This window comes from Heliangelus exortis, chromosome 15, assembly GCF_036169615.1.
Source record: "Heliangelus exortis chromosome 15, bHelExo1.hap1, whole genome shotgun sequence".
Taxonomy (NCBI): domain Eukaryota; kingdom Metazoa; phylum Chordata; class Aves; order Apodiformes; family Trochilidae; genus Heliangelus; species Heliangelus exortis.
Genome location: NC_092436.1, coordinates 4,373,430 through 4,395,497, shown reverse-complemented (window position 1 = coordinate 4,395,497; position 22,068 = coordinate 4,373,430). Strand labels below are relative to the sequence as shown.

Sequence of the window (22,068 nt, the reverse complement as noted above, 5' to 3'; positions counted from 1 at the left end):
CTATGGAATATTTTGGTGCTTTTTAATAAGTAGAAACTCCAAGCAGGCTGCGAATCATCATGAAAGTTGTATTTTTAAAAAATGTTCACTCAAGTAGTGAGTGAACATTGAGATACTTCGAATGTTTGAAGTCCCAAGCATGACACACGACACTTGCTTTTAACATTACTGTTCCCTTTGTGCGGAGGAGGAGGGTCCTTGAGATAAGGGATGACAACTTTAGAAGAGATAAAGCCTGAGCCGCTGCCTCCCATCACCCTGCAGGCCGGAACCTGAGGTGCTCCATGCCTGTGGCCTTCTTCTGCCGCCAGAAGAGATCCCAGCCCTGAAAGAAGAGGCTGGAGAAGGCATTTGGCGCTGATCCGCAGGTTTTCTCTTGCCAAGTAATCGGAAGAGACCACACAGACCGGCAGCTCACTCGGCCACTGCAGGACAGGCCGATGGCCATCGCCTTTGGCCCTGGGTCCGTTGAGCATCAGCGCAGGTGCTCCGGATCCAGCCTGTGCGGGCGGTGTTGGCTGCTCAGCGTGTTTCTAAGCGCTTGTGGCCGAAAAGGCTGGAAAACGAGGGACACCTTCCCCTGCTGAGCCCTGTGGGGGCTGCCCCAGCCCCCTGCCTCAGCCCCGGCCATGCCACCCCAACAGGACGGGCAGCTTCGCCTCCCCTATGGGGAGAGCGGGACACCCAGCCGCTCGCCACCGCCCTCGGGGAGGGATGGGCCAGACCGGAGGCAGGGCTCGAACCGCCGCTGCCCCCTCACCCCCCCGCCTCCGCGCCGGGGCTCTGCCCCCGCCGTGCACCCGCTCGGGGAGGAGCGGCCCCGGCGCCCGCTGCCCGGCCAATGAGCAGGGAGGCAGGGGCCGAGCCGGCCGCGCTATAAGAGCCGGGGAGGCTGCAGTCCCCGAGCGAGGTCGCTGGGCGGGAGCCGCGTTTCCTGTCAGCGGGAAGGACCGTGTGGCGCGACCATGTGCGGTGAGTGACGGGTCCGCGGCTGCCGACCCTCGCTGCCCGCCGCAGCCTTTTGCCCTCCGGGAGGGACGGGACGGGGCTGGGCGCCTCCGCGGGTAGGAGAGGTGCCTGCGGACAAAGCGGCCTGAGCCCTGGTCCGGCCGCCGCTTCTGCCGGTGTGGGGGACAAGGGCTGCTTTGTCCCTGAGGTGAGGGGTGTGGAGCTGCTCTGCTCTGCTCTGACAGCGGGTGCCGGGGCTGCGGAAACCATCCCCCCGCAGCGGGGTCGTTCGGGACTGGCCCGCTGCATCCATTTTGTGGGGATGGGAAAGGAGGATGAGCGGCTCTTGAGGTGATGGCAGGTACAGGTAAAGCTCCCCTTCCTCACAGGGAAAGGAGATTGCCTTTCTGTTCCTCACAGCCTCGCTTCTCCGCTGTGTCCGGCGGCTTTCCCTAGGTCTCGGGGTTGGAAAACGTCCCGTTCCCAGCTCCCAGCCGCTCCGGGGGTCTGGGCTGCGTTGCTTCTGGTCCGGCAGCCTCAGGGGCATCGCTGCTGCGGGTGATGCCCGCACTGCTTCCTGAGCCCAGCTCTGCCTTCCCCAGTCCGGGGTTAGGGAGTAGTTGTGACTCACTTCCCAACTGCGGCGATTAGGAAGAGTTTGTGGTTTTTCAAACAAAGGCTCTGAAGGAGCTTACTTATTAGGTGATATGAGTTTATTCGCTGTCCTTTATATAATAAAGATGAGATGGTGAAGATAATACCTACATCGCACCAAAATTGCTTAGATATGCTTTGGGTCAGATTAAAATCAAAGTGCGGCTTCAGAAGCTGCTAATACAATATATTTTACTTATGGAGGAAATTTTAGTGAAACTCTACCTATTACTTTCTCTGAAACCTGCTCTCAGGTCTGGAAGGATACTTAAAAAAAAAAATTAAAAAATACTGTGCTTGTACTTCCTAGCCATCAAGAACAAAAAAACTCTTTTGTGAGAGGCAGGCTGGAAGTGACTGGCTACAGCTCCCAGAAATGGACTTTCTGAGCTAGATCTTTTCCCTGCATCTGCATCCTCTTTAGTTGTAACCTCAGAAATCAAGAAGCCTGGCGAGTGGCTTCCATTTGAATGGCAGCTCAAAGGATACTGTTTGAGCTCCTACCTGACTCTCAGGTTGCCATCAATGAAACAATCTGGGTGTCTTCTAAACAAACCCCCTGCAGGTGAGAGACTTGGCTCAGTGCCTAAGCAAGCCAAAGGTCTTGGTGACAGGCACTAGGCAGTGACACATGTAATGACACTGTCAAAAACTGAGCATAACTGGGCTGTATATTGATTGGGAAATGAGGGTGTTAACAGGGTTAAATGAGTTTGTTAAAACCTCTACTTTGGGGTGGAGTAACTGCCTGAGTATGAGGTGGCAAAGAAAGTAGCAGTTCATAAGTGCAGTGAGAGAAGTGCTAGTTTTCTTCCCATCAGCATTTGGAGACCTTTTAAATGTTATTTGTTATCATGAAAGATGTCCCTTGTCTTCCTTGCTAGGCTGATCTTCTGTAGAAAGTGCAGGAGTTCTTGGGGTCGCAGCCAACAGTTTTTATATTGACTTTTATTTATTTATTTATTTTTGCATATCTTGCCAAGTTTAAGTGTTAACAATATGTCCTGTTGCGTTTTCTCTGACTTCAGGTAGCACATAATGATTTAAACCCATCGTTTTCCTTTTTGAAAATCCAGTATAGCAGAAATAAGCAGGGCTTAAAAACTGGGTAAGATGCACTTAAACTGATGATCTAATGATCTTAAATGAAAGTGAGTTTCAAGAGGATATGGAGTTGAGAAGTGGACTTTCTCAAAGCTAAGATTCTGGCAAAGAAATTATGCTTACCCCTCCTGTGAAGGCATCCTTTTATTTTTAAAATGTCATTAATTTAGTTCAAACTTCAAGTATAGGCTGCCCGCTTGCCATCTGGTAATGGCAAGAGTTCTTGTGGATTTTTCCCACAAAAAATGCTCATCTTTTTTCCCCTTGATGCTGTCCTTGCAATCCTGAAAGGGAAAGGGGAAACTATATACACAGAAAGGGGGAGCCTTGCTGTCAGTGTCTGCACCTGATTAAAACTGGTTTTACTCAAGTTTAACAGCCTTCTGTTTATGTTTTGAGTATCTGTTCACAAAGCTAAGCCATACCTGGTTGACCTAGTTCATATTTTTGTGCAAACTCTGTAACTATGGGAAGTTACAGATGAGATTTAGCATTCGGGTCAAGAGAGAATACACCAGTAAAATACTTCTTAAGTGGTTCCCTTGGATTCTGTGTTTGTATGTAGGACTTAGAAAAGTATTTCATTCCTCATGTTGTGCTGACAAACATTACCTTAACATGATAGATATCTCTGCAGTATTGTATTGCTTTAGGGTGTCTGAGCCTTCACTGCAGAGATGCAAGCTCTGGAAATGGCATCTAATAGCTTGGGGAGGCCATTACAAAGTCACTTGTGAGCATCACAAACCTCTCTTATCATGAATATGATTCAACTAGGATTCAGTCATGTTGGCTTCTTTCCAGAAGGAATTAAAGAGTCTTTATCAAAAGTTGTCTCTATATGAGTTGAGCAATGTGCTTTAAATCTGGCCAAAGTGATGGCTGAGTAGGGAAAAAACATGCAAGTAGGTAGAGAAAAGTACTAAAAAAACAGTGCTGAGAGCTAAGATCTGTGTCCTTGAACTGAAAGAGTTTTTAATATGTTCCTTAAGAAGTCAGGCTACAGCTATTGCTTTCATTGTAAATAGCCTCTGGTGACTTCTGCATCTCCTAATTCACGTGTGTGGGAGCACAGATACAGTTCCCTGGAAACAAAGATCTTTTTAACAATTACAGCACACTGGTAGCATTGTAAGGAGAGTCCCAAAGGAAGGTTTTTCCTGGAGCTCTGTGTAGTCAAAGATGCCACATGGAACATGCAAGGCTGATGCCTCTTCAATAAATTGTGAAATCTGGCCTAGAAAGTAGAGCTGGATCTGAAATGAGGTGTGTAGCAATGTTTTGGAATGATGTTGAGAAATTTGGATTGAAGAAATTGAAGAATGCTGCTCTTGAGGTTCGTGGTCAGTGCCAGAGAAGGGTAAATCTGTCTGGAAAAATGATCAACAGGCTCTCAGTCTAAGGTGACTGTACATAACCAAAGGCATTATTTTTCAAAGCATCCATGATGAACAGTATTTAGCTGTTCAAATTCCCAGATACCTCTTTAAATGCAACTATTGTCTTGGTGTCTCTGCTAATGTAGGATGCTCTAGGAATAATTAGGCTGGGCTCCTCATAAATCTCACTTCTGTAGCACAGAAGCATTTTCCACCCTTTAATCCCTCAAAGATAAATTTAGAGACCAAATAGTCTCTTAGTCTCACTGTCAAATCAGCAGTATCAATGGCTTAAAACCAGTGGAGTTAGAGGATTCACATGAGTATTTATAAGGCAGACTTATTGGTCTGTAACAGCTTCTTCAATATATCCATTTACAGTTCAAAAGCCTTAATTGAAGGGGAAGAGGGTGTAAAATTTCAAACAAAAGCTTTCTGTATCTAAAACCTTGTTTGTCTGGACTGCTTATCTGTTGACCTCTTTCTAAAATCTGATTTTTACTAACCTTAGTCTCCAGTCCTGACTTGTTGCTTGGAGAAACTGTTGAAAACATTTGGTTTTTATTGGGGGTACAGATTTGCAAGGTCTTGCAATAAAAGGTCCCGGGAAGACCAGTAGGCAGAGAAAAGGAGTGGTTGTGTTTTCATAGAATCATAGAATCATAGAATCATAGAATCCTAGGGGTTGGAAGGGACCTCGAAAGATCATCTAGTCCAACCCCCCCTGCCAGAGCAGGGCCACCTAGAGTACATCGCCTAGGAACGTGTCCAGGCGGGTTTTGAATGTCTCCAGTGAAGGAGACTCCACAACCCCCCTGGGCAGCCTATTCCAGGGCTCTGTCACCCTTACAGTAAAAAAATTCTTTCTGATATTCAACTTGAACCTCCTATGCTCCAACTTACACCCATTACCCCTTGTCCTATCACTGGTCACCATAGAGAAAAGCCTAACTCCATCTCCCTGACACTCACCCCTTACATATTTGAAAACATTGATGAGGTCACCCCTCAGTCTCCTTTTCTCCAAACTAAAGAGACCCAGCTCCCTCAGCCTTTCCTCATAAGGGAGATGCTCCACTCCCTTAATCATCTTAGTAGCTCTGCGCTGGACTCTTTCAAGCACTTCCCTGTCCTTCTTGAACTGAGGGGCCCAGAACTGGACACAATACTCCAGGTGTGGCCTCACCAATGCAGAATAGAGGGGGAGGAGAACCTCTCTTGACCTACTAACCACACCCTTTCTAATGCACCCCAGGATGCCATTGGCCTTCTTGGCCACAAGGGCACATTGCTGGCTCATGGTCATCCTCTTGTCTACCAGGACCCCCAGGTCTCTTTCACCTACACTGCTCTCCAGCAGGTCAGCCCCCAACCTATACTGGGACATCGTGTTGTTCTTCCCCAAATGCAAAACTCTACACTTCCCCTTGTTGAATTTCATCTTGTTCCTCCCTGCCCAACTCTCCAGCCTGTCTAAGTCTCTCTGAATGGCAGCACAGCCTTCTGGTGTGTCAGCCACTCCTCCCAGCTTAGTGTCATCAGCAAACTTGCTGAGGGTACATTCTATACCCTCATCCAAGTCGTTGATGAATATATTGAACAACACCGGTCCCAGTACCGACCCCTGAGGGACTCCACTAGTCACGCCCCTCCAACCAGATTCTGCCCCATTGACTACAACTCTCTGACTCCTTCCTTTCAACCAGTTCCTGACCCACCTCACTACCTGATCACCAAACCCATACTTGATCAACTTATCTACAAGGATGCTGTGAGAGACGGTGTCAAATGCTTTACTGAAATCAAGATAAACCACATCTACCGCTCTTCCATCATCTATCCACCTAGTAATTTCCTCATAGAAGGCTATGAGGTTAGTCAAACATGATTTACCCTTGATAAAACCATGCTGACTGCTCTTGATGACCCCCATGTCCTTGATATGCCTGGAGATAGTGACAAGAACAAGTTGTTCCATCACCTTTCCAGGGATGGAGGTGAGGCTGACCGGTCTATAGTTACCCGGGTCCTCCTTCTTGCCCTTCTTGTAGACTGGAGTGACATTTGCTATCCTCCAGTCCTCAGGCACCTCTCCTGTTACCCATGACTTATTGAAGATGATGGAGAGTGGCCTAGCAATGACCTCCGCCAGCTCCCTCAGCACCCTTGGATGCATTCCATCTGGACCCATCGACTTATGGATGTCCAGATTACTCAGCTGATCCCTAACCCAATCCTCATCTACTATGTCAAACTCTTCATCTATCTTGACTACTTCTGGGGTTAAATGAATCTGGGGCTCATGCGGAAACCCTGCAGGAGTAAAGACAGAGGCAAAGAAGGCGTTCAGCACCTCTGCCTTCTTTATATCCTCTGTCACCAGGGCTCCCAGCTCATTCCTTAGTGGGCCAATATTGCCTCTAGTGTTAGTTTTGCTGGCTATGTATTTGAAAAAGCCCTTTCTATTATCCTTAACCCGACTTGCAAGGTTAAGTTCCAAGGACGCCTTAGCTTTCCTAATTGCCTCCCTACATCCTCTGACAACAGTCCTATATTCCTCCCAAGTGACCAGCCCCCCCTTCCATGATCTGTAGATTTTCCTTTTCCACTTAAGTTTTCCCAGCAGTTCCTTTTTTAACCATGCTGGTCTCCTAGCTCCCTTACTAGATTTTCTAACCATAGGGATGCTCTGATCCTGTGCTTGCAAATAGTGGTTCTTGAATATTGACCAGCTATCTTGAGCCCCTTTATCTTCTAACACCTTGTCCCATGGGATTTCTCTTAACAGTCGATTGAGGAGGCCAAAGTTTGCCCTGTGGAAGTCCAGGGTTCTGGTCCTACTGGGTATTCTGTTCCTTCCACACAGGATCCTGAACTCTACCATCTCATGATCACTGCAGCCAAGGCTGCCATTGACCGCCACTGCTTCAACAAGGCCCTCCTTGTTGGTTAGTACAAGTTTTCCTTGTATAGGGTTTATTTTGGCAGGATACCTCTTCTTTACCTTCTTAAAATATAAAACAATAGCCCTCAAGATCCTTCTAATGAAAAAATACTTGTGTATTTTTGCCTTAAAAAAAAAATAAGAAATCTGTGTGGCAGCGGGTGGGGGGGAACCAACCCCAAAAGTAAAAAAAAAGCCACTTTTCTGTTAATGACTGCTCTGTTCAAGAGAAGAGTGGTCAGACTCACAGACTCTTCCAGGTTCTGTTTGCCAAGGAGGCAAGGAGTGGGTTCACATCTTTCCTATGATGTTTCTGTGAGTGTTGACCTGAGTAACACGGGGCAAGCAAAGGGATCTTGTGTCTCTGTTGAGTTGAGCTTGGCAGGCAGCATTGTGTTGAGGCAGTGCAAAGAATGCTTGTTTTTCAGGAGTGAATGCTTGGGGTTTTTTTTGACCCTGATTTTGTGTCTTATGTTTCTTTCATTTGTTGTCCTATCCTTTTGACTTCTGCCCTTTCTTTATGTTTTCTTCCCTATTCTCTTCCTGCTGAAGTCACTGTGCTATTTGGGATTAAGCTGGAGCCTTTCAGAACTAGATGTTGTGCCTAGTACCTACCCATGGGTATTTAAGGCCATGACTTTGATTACAGAAGTCTCCTTGTGTTAGTACTGGTAAATATATTCCTTCTTTGAATGTCTAGTTTTGGATCTGGGTATGAAATAGATCACAATGTTCCCATTTTCATTTGAGGTTTTCATGAAAAGTAGAATTTTTTTAAGCTCTCTCTCAACTGTTTAACTCTTGGTGGGCAACATGAGGAGAGCAAAACTTTTCAGGAGAGCATCTGTACTGAAAAATAAGATCCCAATTCCTTTACTGTATTTGAACTCTTTTCATTTTGAAAACCCAGAAGGAAGAATTGCACTAATTGGGAGGTTGGGTCCCCCTAGGACCTCTGTGATGCAAGTTTTAAAGGATTTTAAATTGAGTCTGAATGAATGCGAATTCTAAATAATCCTTGGTTTTTCTTTTTTAATTTTTCCTCCTTCCCACTTTTCTTGTTAAACAGGAATTTTTGCTTATCTAAACTACAGAGTGCCTCGGACTCGGAAAGAAATATTTGAAACCTTGATAAAAGGGTTACAGAGACTGGAATACAGGGGATATGACTCTGCAGGTATGTAAACCAACTCAACAAATTAATTTTAGCAAGTAAGTAAAGTAGCAAGCAAGCGAGTAAGTTGACTTTTTGGGTACTTTAATATACTTTGTGTTGGATTTTTCTGTTTTATCCTGCAAATAGGAAGATCAGCTAATTACCTTGATTCTTGGAGTTTCTTCAGCTTCCTCAAGGATATTATATTGGGTGTTTCAGTCTAATCAGATGTGGTTGAGGTTTAGTACACATGTGCAAAGCAAACAAGATGTAAGGAAGACCTTTTACAGGGTTTTACAGTTTGTGCCTCAGCTTTTTTGTTCATGTGAGTTCCATTGAAACGATGAGGAAGAGTCAAATTTTCTTTAAATTTGAGTTAATTGATTTCATTGGGCAAAATACATGTGTGGTGGCATGTATATGAGCAAAAAGTGAGATGGCTTCTGTATACTTTCATCTGGGCAGTGGATATGGACTTCCCTAGTTTGATTTGAAGATACACAGGTCTAGCAACAGATTTCAAGTAAATCCCTTTGAAAGATAATACTATAAAATAATTATTTTACCAGTGTTTGCTTGTCTGTATTTCCTCAGTCTTTTTCTCATCCAGTGTATTTCATGCTTTAAATCACATTTGTGACTGTGTCCAATTAGGAGTAGCAGTTGATGGCAATAATAATGAAGATAAAGAAAGGTTCATCAAACTTGTTAAGAAAAGAGGAAAAGTAAAGGCCCTGGAAGAAGAGTTGTACAGTAAGTGTCTTAAAAATTACCTAAAAAGTAAAATAATATCTGCATCTCAGAGAAAGTCAGAGCATTAAACTAAAATTATGATTTTGTACCAGAAATAACTGCATGGAGTAATCCAATGACATTTAAATTGTTTGTGCCCCCCCAAATCTGCACTTGAAAAGCAAGCTGATCTTTAGGTATAGTGCTGTGAAATCCTCTGTCTCCTCTTCCCTTTTTTGATCCTTTGTTCAAAACCTGGGCTCTTTTGGTGCTTTACTTGGATGATTTCTAAAATGTCAAAACATGGACTCTGACAGAATTTACAAGCATTTAAGCATCTGGCTGTCATCACAATCTGCTTTATGCTGTGCTTCCATCTGTGAAGAACTGGAGTTCTGTTTTAATACATTTGCATTATAATTTGTAGTAATGTGGTCTGCTGGCCTAGCTGTTAGTGTTGGCTGAAAATGCTTGAGTCTTGGCAAAGAAGTTTTAATCACACCACCTTGATTTATCTGAAGTGTGAAGTCAAGAAAGCAAATAGTTTGTTTAAAAGAAAGCCAGAAGATAACTTCTAGATTTTTGCCTGTAGTAGTTCTTCTGGTGTTTTACTAGTTGTGTGTGTGTCAACTTTAAATATATGGTAAACTGAATTTCTTGTGTATAGAACAAGATGATCTGGATTCAAAAGCAGACTTTGAGACCCATTTTGGAATTGCACATACCCGCTGGGCAACTCATGGAGTACCAAGTGCAATAAACAGTCACCCTCAGAGATCAGATAAAAGTAATGGTATGTAATCTCTGCAGCCCTCTGGAAGGTGTGAATTTGAAATGGTTAAATTGCATAGTACAGATGTTTTCTCTTTCTACAAGTGTTATGGTAGCTAATTTGTATACAAGAACCAAGCTCTTGCCATTCTATCTAGGTTTGACACTTTTGCAAAAAAATAGACTCTTCTGAAGCTAAAGTAACACTTTAATGAGATGTGTTCTCTGAAAAAATGATGCAAGTTAGCCAAAGTACCAATATTCTTGTTTTAAAATATAAGACTGAAAATATAAATGCATCAGTATTTTCTGGGCTGAAAGAGAGATATCTTGTTGTTTTTCATTTGAAATGAATGGGTGATATTCTGCCAGGTGTAGTTTAAAAATATCTTAATGATTTGGAACAACCTTTGTAAACTTCAGAATTTGTAAGCTTCTGCTTTCTGTGCTCCATGTTGTGATAAACTTTAGGTCTGAAAACTATAGCAGGTAATTTCTAGGTTTTTCCCCCTCTAATTTTGTGATCTGGGTTAAAGATCTTAATTTTTCATTACTTGATTAATAAGTTGGTTTATTTTTTTTTTTTAGAATTTGTTGTTATCCATAACGGAATCATCACAAATTATAAGGACCTGAGAAAATTTCTGGTAAGTCTGTGGCAACTTGATTCTAAAAGTAGGCAGTAAAAACCCCACCAAGTGCTCTCAGGTCTTTCATGACTCTGTTGGAACCTGATACCAAGTTTTTTGACATCATCTATAAAATAGCAGTGTGAAGGAGTCTGCCTCATGAAGGTACTTGGGACCTGGTGAAGTGTATTATGTTCTTTTAATCTTAAATCATTACTTCAGGGTGTAGAGTAGTAATTTGCACTCAAATTCTTTGAGAGGATGTGTGGAGTGGACTCCCTCCTGTCTCATGTTGCTTGTCAGATACCAACTGGGTCTTACTACATGTCTGGCTACAGTATTTCCAAAAGAGTAGCTATGACAGGCCAAGTCTTTATATTTTGCCTCTAGTGATGTCCCTCCACTGGTCCAGTGTAGTACTTCAAGCAGTCTTACTGTTCAGTTTGTGGTGGGAGGCAGCTGAAAGGCTTTTCCAGAGGATTAAAACAGCTTTTACACTTTAATATACTTTTCAGGAGAGCAAAGGTTATGAATTTGAATCTGAAACGGATACAGAAACAATCCCCAAGTTGATAAAGTACATGTATGATAACAGAGAGAGTGAGGACACCAGTTTTTCAGCTTTGGTAGAAAGAGTTATTCAACAGTTGGTAAGTGGGAAATTCCTTTTTTTTTCTTTACTACAGTATAAGCTATTTGTGGGGTTCCCAAGTATTCTGCATTTATGCATTTAGATCCTTTGCAGGAGTCCTTAGAAGGTGTTGCAAACAACAGTTTTTGGCCTCTAAACAATGCTTTATAGACCAAGAAACAAGATGAAAAGTCTGGAAACTTCAAAGGCTTTTCAGTAGTAAATCTTGACATTGCATTAGCAGTGGGAGTTTTTCTGGTGGTTTTAAATTTTTTTTTTTTTTTTTTTAATTTAGAAGGCTCTGGGGGTTGAAATTCTCATAAAGGGCAGTGTGTTCCTAAAGGCTATTCTGATCATGTTAAAACACTGCTGTGATTCAAGTTTGTCTGATGTTATGCCTTGGCTCCCATGCTTGGAAATAGATTTAACAAGCTGAACTGATTCATGGTGTAGCTGGTTCCCAATCTGAAGTGGGAATCTATTGTTGCTTACTATGTGAGTGCTTTAAAACCTAAGTTTAGCCATGGAAGTGAGGGGAAGGGTGATTTGCTCATTCTTATTAGAAGACTTACTAAAAGTAAATAGCTAAAAGTCCTCCTGTGGATTACAAGTTAACATGTTGAAGCTTTTCTGAACTGTTGCACTGGAAGGTACTGGTTTTATTTATAACAGGAGGCTAAGTGCTCTCTTCCTGATCCTTCAGCTGATACACTGTTAAGTGCATGTTAGCTGGTTCTGCTCCATCACCAATTCCTTTAAAGGTGCAGTCTGCCCTCCAGGAAGAGATTCCTGATAGTAGTAAAGAGCTTTCCTTCACAGCCTTCTCAGGAAGAGGGGCCCCAGTTTAAGGAGATGTAACTAATTAAGATGAATTGTTTAAGGTTTTTTTTTTTCTCTTCTGTTTGCATGGTTACCAGGAAGGTGCTTTTGCATTGGTTTTCAAGAGCATCCATTACCCAGGTGAAGCTGTTGCTACCAGGTTAGTAAAAGTCCCATTTTATACATAATTCATGCTTTTTTAGGTAAAAACAAACCAAACAAAATGCTAACATCCTAAAACCAAAACACATTCTGCTGAGCATCTCTTCAGCTGACTATTATATTTATCTTACTTTGAGCTGTACTGATTGCAGGTCACAGAATTTCCAAATGTTTGTCTTGTATTCTCTATGTTTAACTTGATTTTGTTTAATAAGTTAGCTGTCACTGCTCACTTTTTGAGGATGAAAAGACAGTAGTGAAAAGCAATCAGATGATATTTTCTTGCTTCATGCAAATACAGTTTCTGTTGGAGATTGTCCAAATGGCACTCAGAGAATGTACTTCTGACAGACTCATTTCTGTAGTCTTATCTTTTTATCTCTTACAGTGTGTCAGTAAAGAAGCTCAGTGTATCTTCTGTTTCTAAAGTTATATTAGGAGTGTGCAAACATTTCTTATCTAAAAGGGGAGGGAAAGGGTATGGTTCAGTTTTACTTTCCATTGAATAAAGACTGAGAGAACTACGTTCAGGTTGGCTAAAATGCCATACTAGTAAGTTATACAAATAGTGTTCTGTATCTGCCATAGCATTTATGAAGGGTTTTTTTTCTGTATAAATTCTACTTTTATTTATGACTTGGAAAACAACTTTCAGGAAATGTGAAGATATTAAAATAGCAAGTGAAGTAGCTGTGATAATAAAGACTATTTTGTACTACAACCAAAAAGTCCATTGCTTCTGTGGTCTAAAATGAGACTATATTAAAATTGTGAAAAAGCCAGCTGCACCATCACTCTAGTTGGAGACTATCTTCTGAAATTAACTATTCTATATATGGTTCAGTTTGGGGTTTTTAGGAGTGAGGGGATTAATAGAAGCTAAACTTGTAATCTGAGGTCTTGAGGGAGTGAATTGCTCTTTTCTTCCTGTGAGATTTTAATTTTTTTTGGAATAAGCTCTTCAATATGGCATTTGAGCCATTTAATTTTAAAATGATCTTAATATTTTACAGTTTTAGAAGTGCAGTTGACATTTCTGAGATTAAAAGGCTAAAGCATGGAAAAGTATTTCAGTAGTAAAGAGTGCTAGAGCTTATTGCTGGCTCACTTCAGAGTAAGTTTTGTTTAAAAATTGTATTCAGACAGGTACCTGTGTTTTGTAATTACTGGATGGAAACAACTGGTTCATACACATTTTCCTCTGCCTGGGTCTAGTTCATGGGCAAAGAATCACCAAGCCATATGGTGTTTATTCATATAATAAATATTTATCAAATCTTAGAGAAACAAACCAACTTTAGATAACTCCTGTCATGTAATGGCTGTAGGATCAGGGTTGATAATGATCTTCCTATTTAGGAACTTACATGGGATATTGTCTTTAAACTTCACAGATGTCCTTTGACTTCTTTATATGTGCCTTCCTCTTTATAAACTTGTGTGTTTTCCCTTTGTAGGAGAGGGAGTCCTTTGCTCATTGGGGTTAGAAGCAAGTACAAGCTCTCCACTGAACAGATTCCTGTTTTATATAGAACATGTAAGTTGATTCATTATTTAATTACGTTATTTTAAGAAGGTAAAATTATTGTTACATTATGATTAGAAATTAGGTTAATTGGTCTTTCTACTGTAAAACTACCAGCTGGTGCCCCAAATAGTTTCTTAGCTAAGGATATTCTATTTTATACTACCAAATGCACCGAGTTCATGTAAAAGTCCTATCCTCCCCAAATAATTGTGTAACTGGGATAACTTGTGTAGTCTGTAATAATCTTTAATTTGACCAGATCTGGTTTTGCATTTCAAGTGTCTTATTTCTTCAATAGGCAACATTGAGAACGTGAAGAACATCTGCAATTCACGCCTGAAAAGGCTGGACAGTTCTACATGCCTTCATGCTGTTGGGGATAAGGCAGTAGAATTCTTCTTTGCTTCAGATGCAAGGTAGAGAAAGTTCTTAAACATTTCTCAGAATGCTGCTTTTCTTCAGAACTGAGATAGTTCTGGAAATCTCATGCTGTCTTGATGCTGTGCAATTATTTTCTGGTGGAAAAGTTTCTGGTCTAGATGGTACTTTCATGAAGCCTTCATGCTAAGGCTTCATGTGTTAGAAAAATGTGGTGGCTTGGCAGCATTTGAATGGCAAACTAGTGCAGTATCTGCCAGTTGCTAACCTCTGTGTCAAATACATCCAGTGTAGGAAGGTAAATTGGGTACAAATAGACACTGCCAGCTGAGTATAGCTTAGTTTGAGTTTGGAATTTTAATCCAGCCATGAGAAGAGAAAATAGTGGTGTGGTTCCAAACATAGCAGGATCATGGACATCAGGTACTCACCTCAGAAACAGGATTGTGACTTAGGAGTCCATCAGGGGCAGGAACTTGCTGATGAGGGATGTGGTTCCTGAGCCTTCTGCTCTGGGTTCCTGTGAGAGTGCAAACAGAGCAGCAGATGGAGCCATTTCCTTTAAGATGGCTCTATCTGTAGTTTGTGGCGTATTTGATTTCAGGAGTGCTGCTACCAGCTCTGACATGTCAGGTTTTCTTGCTTCTGTTTTTTCTGTAGTGCTATCATTGAGCACACAAACAGAGTCATTTTCTTAGAAGATGATGACATTGCAGCAGTGACTGATGGGAAGCTTTCAATTCACCGCCTGGAGCGTTCAGCCAGTGATGATCCTTCCCGGGCCATCCAAACCTTGCAGATGGAATTGCAGCAAATCATGAAGGGTGGGTTGAAACATCTGTAAGTGAGTTGTTATCAAAGATGGGGAGTTGTTGTCTGCATTGTAGGTAAAACAGAAAACTGGTAATTTGTGAAAATGACCTAATGTTTAGGCCAGTCTCGGTACTTGGTGAAAATATAACTAATACTAACATGGAGTTGTAGTTGTTGGGAAAGTTCAGCTGTAAACTTAAGAACTGAAGTGGAATAGGCAAGTTTTTTTAAAAAGGAAGTCAGTTACCTTGTCAGTGTTGGGAAATGAAAACCAACCTAACAGAACCACCATTCCTTCCTTTTTCTCTCCTACTCCTAAGCTTTTTTTTTAAGCTTAACCACATTAACTTAAATTAGGCTCCTGCCACAGGTGATCTTTTTGTAACTGTAGTACACTTCAGATAACAAGCCATGTACCTAAGTGTTAACATGTAATGTTTTTCTGAACAGGTAACTTCAGTGCATTCATGCAAAAGGAAATTTTTGAACAACCGGAATCAGTTGTCAATACGATGAGAGGCAGGGTGAATTTTGAGAGCAGCACAGGTAACTCAGAACTGGCATTCAAGCTCCACTAAGCCTGCAGATTTTTAAGATGATCACTAGGAAAATAAAATACACCACTGATATATAAATATGCTTGCTTGTTTGTTTACAGTTCTGCTGGGGGGTCTGAAGGATCATCTGAAAGAAATCAGAAGATGCCGACGATTGATCATTATTGGCTGTGGGACCAGTTACCACGCTGCAGTAGCTGTATGTGCAGCCTTAGCTGAAATGCATCTCTAATTCCTACTTGCTGGGCTTTTAGACAGCAGCTCTTCATCTGCTTTCTCTTCTGTATCTCAAACTTTGCCTTTCACAGAGGGATCTTGCCCTTTTACTTAGTTTTTCTTTCTGCCACATTCTTTATTGGTGCTCCAGTGCTGTTATCTGCCATGCTAGAAATTCACTTTTTTTGCCTTGCATTTTAAAGCTCTGGTGAACTGTAATTATCAATTTTGGTAATAATCCATTTAGATTATCTCTGACTATAACTTTTATGGCTTAAAACATTAACAAATACTGTGTGCTGTTTGAATACAGACTCGGCAAGTACTGGAAGAGTTAACTGAGTTACCAGTGATGGTGGAACTTGCTAGTGACTTCCTGGACAGAAACACACCTGTATTCAGAGATGATGTTTGCTTTTTTATAAGTCAGTCAGGTGAGCTGCATTTACTGTTTGCCTTCAGTTGAGAGAAAACTGTAGAAAATTCTTTAGCCACTGATAATTTATTACTTTCTGCATGTTACAAAGGAGAATGATAGCTAGTAAGCCAGATGTGTAATGAATAAAAGTTTCTTAAAGACTTGATTCAAATACAGTCAAGGCAAATACAATACACAGGCAGTGAGTGAGTGCTGAAAGATTGTTTCCAGTTGCATTTTGCATAGTGACACTGTGGATGCTGTTAGTTAGAACACACTTGTGTAGAATTTTACACCTTTCAGGAACCATTAATATCCTTTAAAGCTGAAGTCAAGATGTAAATGTTTTCCAGGTGAAACTGCAGACACTCTGATGGCCTTGAGGTACTGTAAGGAACGTCGTGCTCTGACAGTTGGCATCACAAACACAGTTGGGAGCTCAATATCCAGGGAAACTGACTGTGGTGTACACATCAATGCAGGACCTGAGATAGGTGTGGCAAGCACAAAGGTAATTGCTGCTCAGTGTTTGACTTAAATACTTCAGCTCTGTGGAATCCAATTAAAATATTAATTGTAGCACTTCCAACTGAGATCATACTAATTCTCTGTAGGCTTAGCTGCTAAATGTTTTGTTTTGTCTCCAGGCTTATACCAGCCAATTTGTGTCTCTTGTAATGTTTGGCCTGATGATGTCTGAAGACAGAATTTCCTTGCAGAAAAGGAGACAGGAAATCATTAGTGGACTGAAATCATTGCCAGGTATATTGATATTTTGGGTTCTAAGAGGGATAGGGGATGTTGTTTAATGGGCAATAAAACACTACTTGGGGATGTTTCTTTCTCATTTAAGTTTCACTCTTCTCATCCTAAAAGCTTGACAATATAAGGGAAATGGACTATTAGTTTCTGCACTAATTGCCAGTTTTACAAGTGCCCTTCCAAAAAACTTGCAGGAAGATCAGAATTTCCATCGATTGGGTCTTCTAATTACAATAAAGTAGTTTAGTATGAGAAATATTGCTTCATCTCTTAGGTTGATGATTTGCAGTTTTTAAAGCCTGTCAGTTTAAATCAGCACAGGTAAAAGGAAATTAATATAAAGTGACTTCAAAACAGGTGTTCACAACTTCCTTTGGAAATCCAAATGGGATTTATGAGCACTGCTTAAGCCAATAGTTGCTTTAAATTTGTTACTGTAAATATATATGGGTTGGCTTCACAAATAAAGATTTAAGGCTAAATAGGGCTGTAAAAATACCCTTAGACTGCAGTCAGAGGTGCCAAGTTAACACTTGAATTATATTAAGTTTATTTGTTCCAATAGATGGTTAAAACATCCTACCACAAACAATTTTTTTCCCATTAAAAACTTTTTCATATGTGCTTTTTGTGTGCCCCAACAGAGATGATCAAAGAAGTCTTGTCCTTGGATGAGAAGATACATGATTTGGCTCTTGAGCTGTACAAACAAAGATCACTGCTGGTTATGGGTCGTGGGTATAATTATGCCACTTGTCTGGAAGGAGCTCTGGTGAGAACTTCTCAGTATTGTTGGATGTTACTTAAAATGAGCTTCTGTGGCTTCTGCAACATAGTTTATTTCAAATATGTCATTACAACTTCATTCAGCAGCAGTAAAACTGCACTGGATTGAACAAATACATAAAGTGAGCTGGGATAGGTTATCAGTTTCTTGTTTCTTTCACATAACAAATGCAGGGTTTAGTGAATCTATTTAAAAAACAAAATGGAACAACAGACAACAAAACCCAACCAACTTAAAATGCTGACCCTTTTAAAAAAAACATAAGAAAACCACCATGTGCTGACGTTCAGATGTTATGAACATTATGGTGGAATGGTTGCATATCCATCTCTCACAGGAGTTTGAAATGTTACAAGTAGGGTTTATGGGGTGTTTAGTTCCTGCTCTGCTTCCACCAGCAGCCTGCTGTAAATCCCAGCAGACAAGCCTGGCTCTTTTCACTATTGGCAGATCTTTAAAAATAAAAACTTGATACTGTATGTCTGTATTTAAGTGGCAGACACACAGCCTTGGTCTTTTGCTTTTTGTGGCTTTTATTTCTTGTCTGATTTACTAGTAACTTGATGGGTTGTTTTTTTTTTTTGTTGTTTTTTTTGGGTTTTGTTTTTTTTGCTTTTTTTTTTTGGTTTTTATTTTGATTTTTTTTTTTATTTTAGAAAATAAAAGAGATCACCTACATGCACTCTGAAGGTATCTTGGCTGGTGAGCTGAAGCATGGGCCATTAGCCCTAATAGATAAACAGATGCCTGTTATCATGGTGATAATGAAGGATCCTTGTTTCACCAAGTGCCAGAATGCTCTGCAACAGGTCACTGCCAGACAGGTAAACTGTTTAGGGTCATAGGGAAAGAAATTGTTCACATTGCATTGCTGCTGACTGTGCTGCAGAAAAAGGATGTATTCGTGTTTATTTTTTCTAATTATTAAATTAGAAATAAGTTGGTACATCTGCAGTGTTAGGTTGTCATTACAGTTGTAATTACAGTAGTGAAAATTGACTGCATGTGGGTTGCTTGGTTTTTGGTTTTTTTTTTTTTTTTTTGTTTAGAAGCAAATGGAATGATATCATGGAATCATAGAATTGGCTGGGTTGGAAGGGACCTCAGAGATCGTCAAGTCCAACCCTTAAAAAATAATGTAATAATAAATAAATAAATAATATAAATAATAAGTAATATAAATAAGTAATATAAATAATAAATGGTATAAATAATAGATAATATAAATATATAAATAATATAAAAATACGAATAATATAAATATATAAATAATAAATAAAAGTAAATATATAAACGATAATAAATAATATAAATAATGGATAATATAAATATATAAATAATATAAATATATGAATAATATAAATATATAAATAATAAATAAAAGTAAATATATAAACGATAATAAATATAAATAATAGATAATATAAATATATAAATAATATAAATATATGAATAATATAAATATATGAATAATATAAATATATAAATAATAAATAAAAGTAAATATATAAACGATAATAAATAATATAAATAATGGATAATATAAATATATAAATAATATAAATATATGAATAATATAAATATATAAATAATAAATAAAAGTAAATATATAAACGATAATAAATATAAATAATAGATAATATAAATATATAAATAATATAAATATATGAATAATATAAATATATAAATAATAAATAAAAGTAAATATATAAACGATAATAAAGAATATAAATAATAATATAAAAATAACATAAAATATCTACAGGGTGAAATCATTCAAGTCTTACAAAAGAGTGAATGACAAAAGTAATTATGCAGGACAGGCACTATCTTTGTTAGCTATGTGGGGATCTTCACACGCACTGTGAAACAATGTCAAAGCAGTTTGAAGCCAGCTCTTCACTTAACACTACAAAATTATTATTTTATTTGCAGGGACGTCCAATCATTCTGTGTTCTAAAGAAGACACAGAAAGCTCTAAATTTGCCTACAAAACCATTGAGCTGCCTCATACAGTCGACTGCCTTCAAGGAGTCTTGAGTGTTATTCCTCTGCAGCTGCTTTCATTCCACCTGGCTGTTCTCCGAGGATACGATGTAAGTGCTTTAAGTGCTTTCTGTTCTTAGCACTCCAGTTAGAGCAGTTCTGAGCTTCCTCCTACCAGTGTGAAGTGAGAGATCAGCTACATGGCAAATCTAAGAAAGAACTAAGATAATAGTTCTAGGAGCTTAAAGTGACTGTGGTAGTGGAGGTGTCAAATTGGCACTGATTCTTCAGCTTTATATTTTTCTAAAGGTGTGCTTCTGAAAAAAATGACAGTTTGCCTAGTTTGATTACTTAAAGAGAGCAGATAGGGCCTTTTCAAATAATTAAATCTTAAATTGGGATACTGCACTTTAACAAGGAATAGTTCAGAGCTTTGTATGGCTGAGTTTGTTGGTGCTGGCTGGGGGTGTCAGTTTGATACCTTTGGAAAGGTTCCCTGCACAAAACATAGGTATTTGTTAGGAGCATTTTAGAATTGAGGATGAGTTCAGCAGTGAGTCATTATCTGCTGTTCTGTAGTCTCTTGTGTGTGTGTTAATGTGTCTAGAATAAAGCAGAACTCATTAGGAAATCTAAAAAAAAATCACACTAAATGAACTGTCAAACGCAGAATGTCAGTATTACTCTGTCATGTACTGAAAGTCTGTCTCTTCATTCCAGGTGGACTTCCCAAGAAATTTGGCCAAATCTGTAACTGTAGAATAACAGCCAAGAACAGCTGATGTTTCTGTCATCAGACCTCTGAGTTATACTTAGAGAAATGTGTTGTACTGAATTGACAGGTACACATTTTTCTGAAGAGAATGACAGTGCTAACTGGAAAGTGTCAGATGGTTTTCTCTTGCAGCTTTAAAAGCTTTTGATGTGCCTTGTACCCAAGTGCTTTTGCTCACAGCAAATATTCCTTTAAGTCCTGAAATTGCCAAAGGAGAAGATAAGAATTGTTTAAAATTGTTTACACATGGTATACTGAATGAACTTTTGTACTGTGCAATATATATATATATATACAGCTCTCTTCAGAGCAACTGTGAACATTTTTTTTAGCCTACACTACTTAACTAGTTTTAAAGATACAGTATTTATAACTACAATTGTATAGCTTTTTTAAGTTATTTTTTAGTATGTTGCTTATCTGTAGCAGTGGTAATGCTCAGAATGTAAATACTGAGCACATTGACACTTGTGTACAGTTGTTGGAGGTTTTTTTCTTACTTCAGCTCAAACTGGAAATTTGTTTTCTCTCCCCAGTTCCCCTCCCCTCTTTGCATCTGTGGTTCATGTCTCACCAGTCATTTGCAAAGCTCTTCTGTGGCTGTAAATTCCCAGCTCTGTTTTAAATTTCTGCTGCTTTCAACTAATTCTTTGAAAAGCCAGAGCTGCCACCCCAGCTCTTATTTGCATAACATGCACAGTGCAACAAAATAAGGGAACTGGAAGTCTTTCAAGTGATATTTGTTTGAAGAGTGTACAATGAAACTACAATGCAATTAAAAGATTATGTAATTCTTCTTGCTCTGGATTTACTGTTTGTTTTTCATTTGATGACTCCTCATGTCCTGTCTGCAGGACTCTCAGAGTTTCTGCCCCAGTCTTGCCTAAAGCCTACTTGGCAAAAAAAAAATACCATAAGCTTGCATTTATTATATTATCTGAAATGCAGCTACTAGGAAATGTATATGTATATAAGACCCCAACTCTATACCAGCAAATAAAAGAATATTAAGTATATTGTTGAGCTAGGACTAAAGGCCTGCTTTATTAATTGTATTTATGTTCAGGGTTTGAAAGTTTTACACTAACTTTTTGTAATAGTAGCTTCGTCCAGGAAACTGTTTCTCAGTCTTTATCACCACATAAAAGAACCCAAATCATAACAAAAAGCATAGTGAAAATTTGACCTAGATGTCAAGAATATGGTAGCCTTGTATCCAACAGGTTTTGGGAAATGATGCAAAGGTTCCTTTTACTCTCTGTCCAGAATGAGCAACCTCTGCATATTGAAAAAGCATTGCTATGAAACTGTCATTATTTAGTCTACATGGCACAGTAAATTATTTTTGTTTTCTGTGTTTTTTTTTTTAAACTGGTGTTTTTTTCTAAAATCACCTATGACAAAAGAAAGCTGCTCTTATTTTTAGACATCAGCTGCCTTTATTTTTAGACAGCACCTGCTTTTGAAAAACAACCAGCCCTAATGTCAAGGCAGATGGGATGGGAATGTATAGAGTGCCAAAAATAGCTCAGCTACCTGGAGAGGGAATAAATCCCTTCCCTCTGAGCAGCTTCCCCCTGGGAAAAAACGTGATGCCCGTGCTGCACTCCCCAGCGCTGCCACAACCCAGCAGTGTGAGCCTGGGCACTCTGGTGTCACCCCAAAGCAGGGATGTGAGGTGTCCGTGGTCTCTCGTGGTGCTGTGACAGACTGTGATGATGTCACAGGTGTGTGATGTCACTTTGCTGCGGTGCTCTGAAGGCTTCCTCTCCGTGGGAGGCATTTACTTCGCAGAACACTTCCTCGATGGCTGGAGCAGGGCAGCTGTGAGGAACCGGCTGCACCCCCCGACACCGGGGTTGGTGCCACCGCACCTCATGACGAAGGGCGGCTGTAAGGTGACGTCATAAATCTGGTG

At 40.0% G+C, this 22,068-nt stretch overlaps 1 protein-coding gene across 1 annotated transcript; it reads left to right on the top strand.

Annotated features, from left to right (window-relative positions):
* Positions 1-835: 835 nt before the first annotated feature.
* GFPT2 (glutamine-fructose-6-phosphate transaminase 2) lies at positions 836-20,957 on the top strand. Its single transcript, XM_071758660.1, has 19 exons — positions 836-972; positions 8,099-8,206; positions 8,840-8,938; positions 9,585-9,710; positions 10,277-10,335; positions 10,833-10,967; positions 11,866-11,927; positions 13,387-13,466; positions 13,756-13,873; positions 14,496-14,659; positions 15,099-15,194; positions 15,307-15,404; positions 15,735-15,855; positions 16,193-16,350; positions 16,487-16,601; positions 17,246-17,373; positions 18,045-18,212; positions 19,324-19,485; positions 20,096-20,957. Exons 1-19 carry the CDS (start codon positions 966-968, stop codon positions 20,138-20,140), a joined length of 2,049 nt encoding a protein of 682 aa, XP_071614761.1. The 5' UTR covers positions 836-965; the 3' UTR covers positions 20,141-20,957.
* Positions 20,958-22,068: the final 1,111 nt, after the last annotated feature.

Excerpts from the sequence above, each read along its gene's own strand:
- GFPT2 (XM_071758660.1), top strand. Across the intron at positions 14,660-15,098 it reads ATTGCAGCAAATCATGAAGG|GTAACTTCAGTGCATTCATG; the intron begins GTGGGTTGAAAC and ends TTTTCTGAACAG. Across the intron at positions 18,213-19,323 it reads AACAGGTCACTGCCAGACAG|GGACGTCCAATCATTCTGTG; the intron begins GTAAACTGTTTA and ends TTTTATTTGCAG.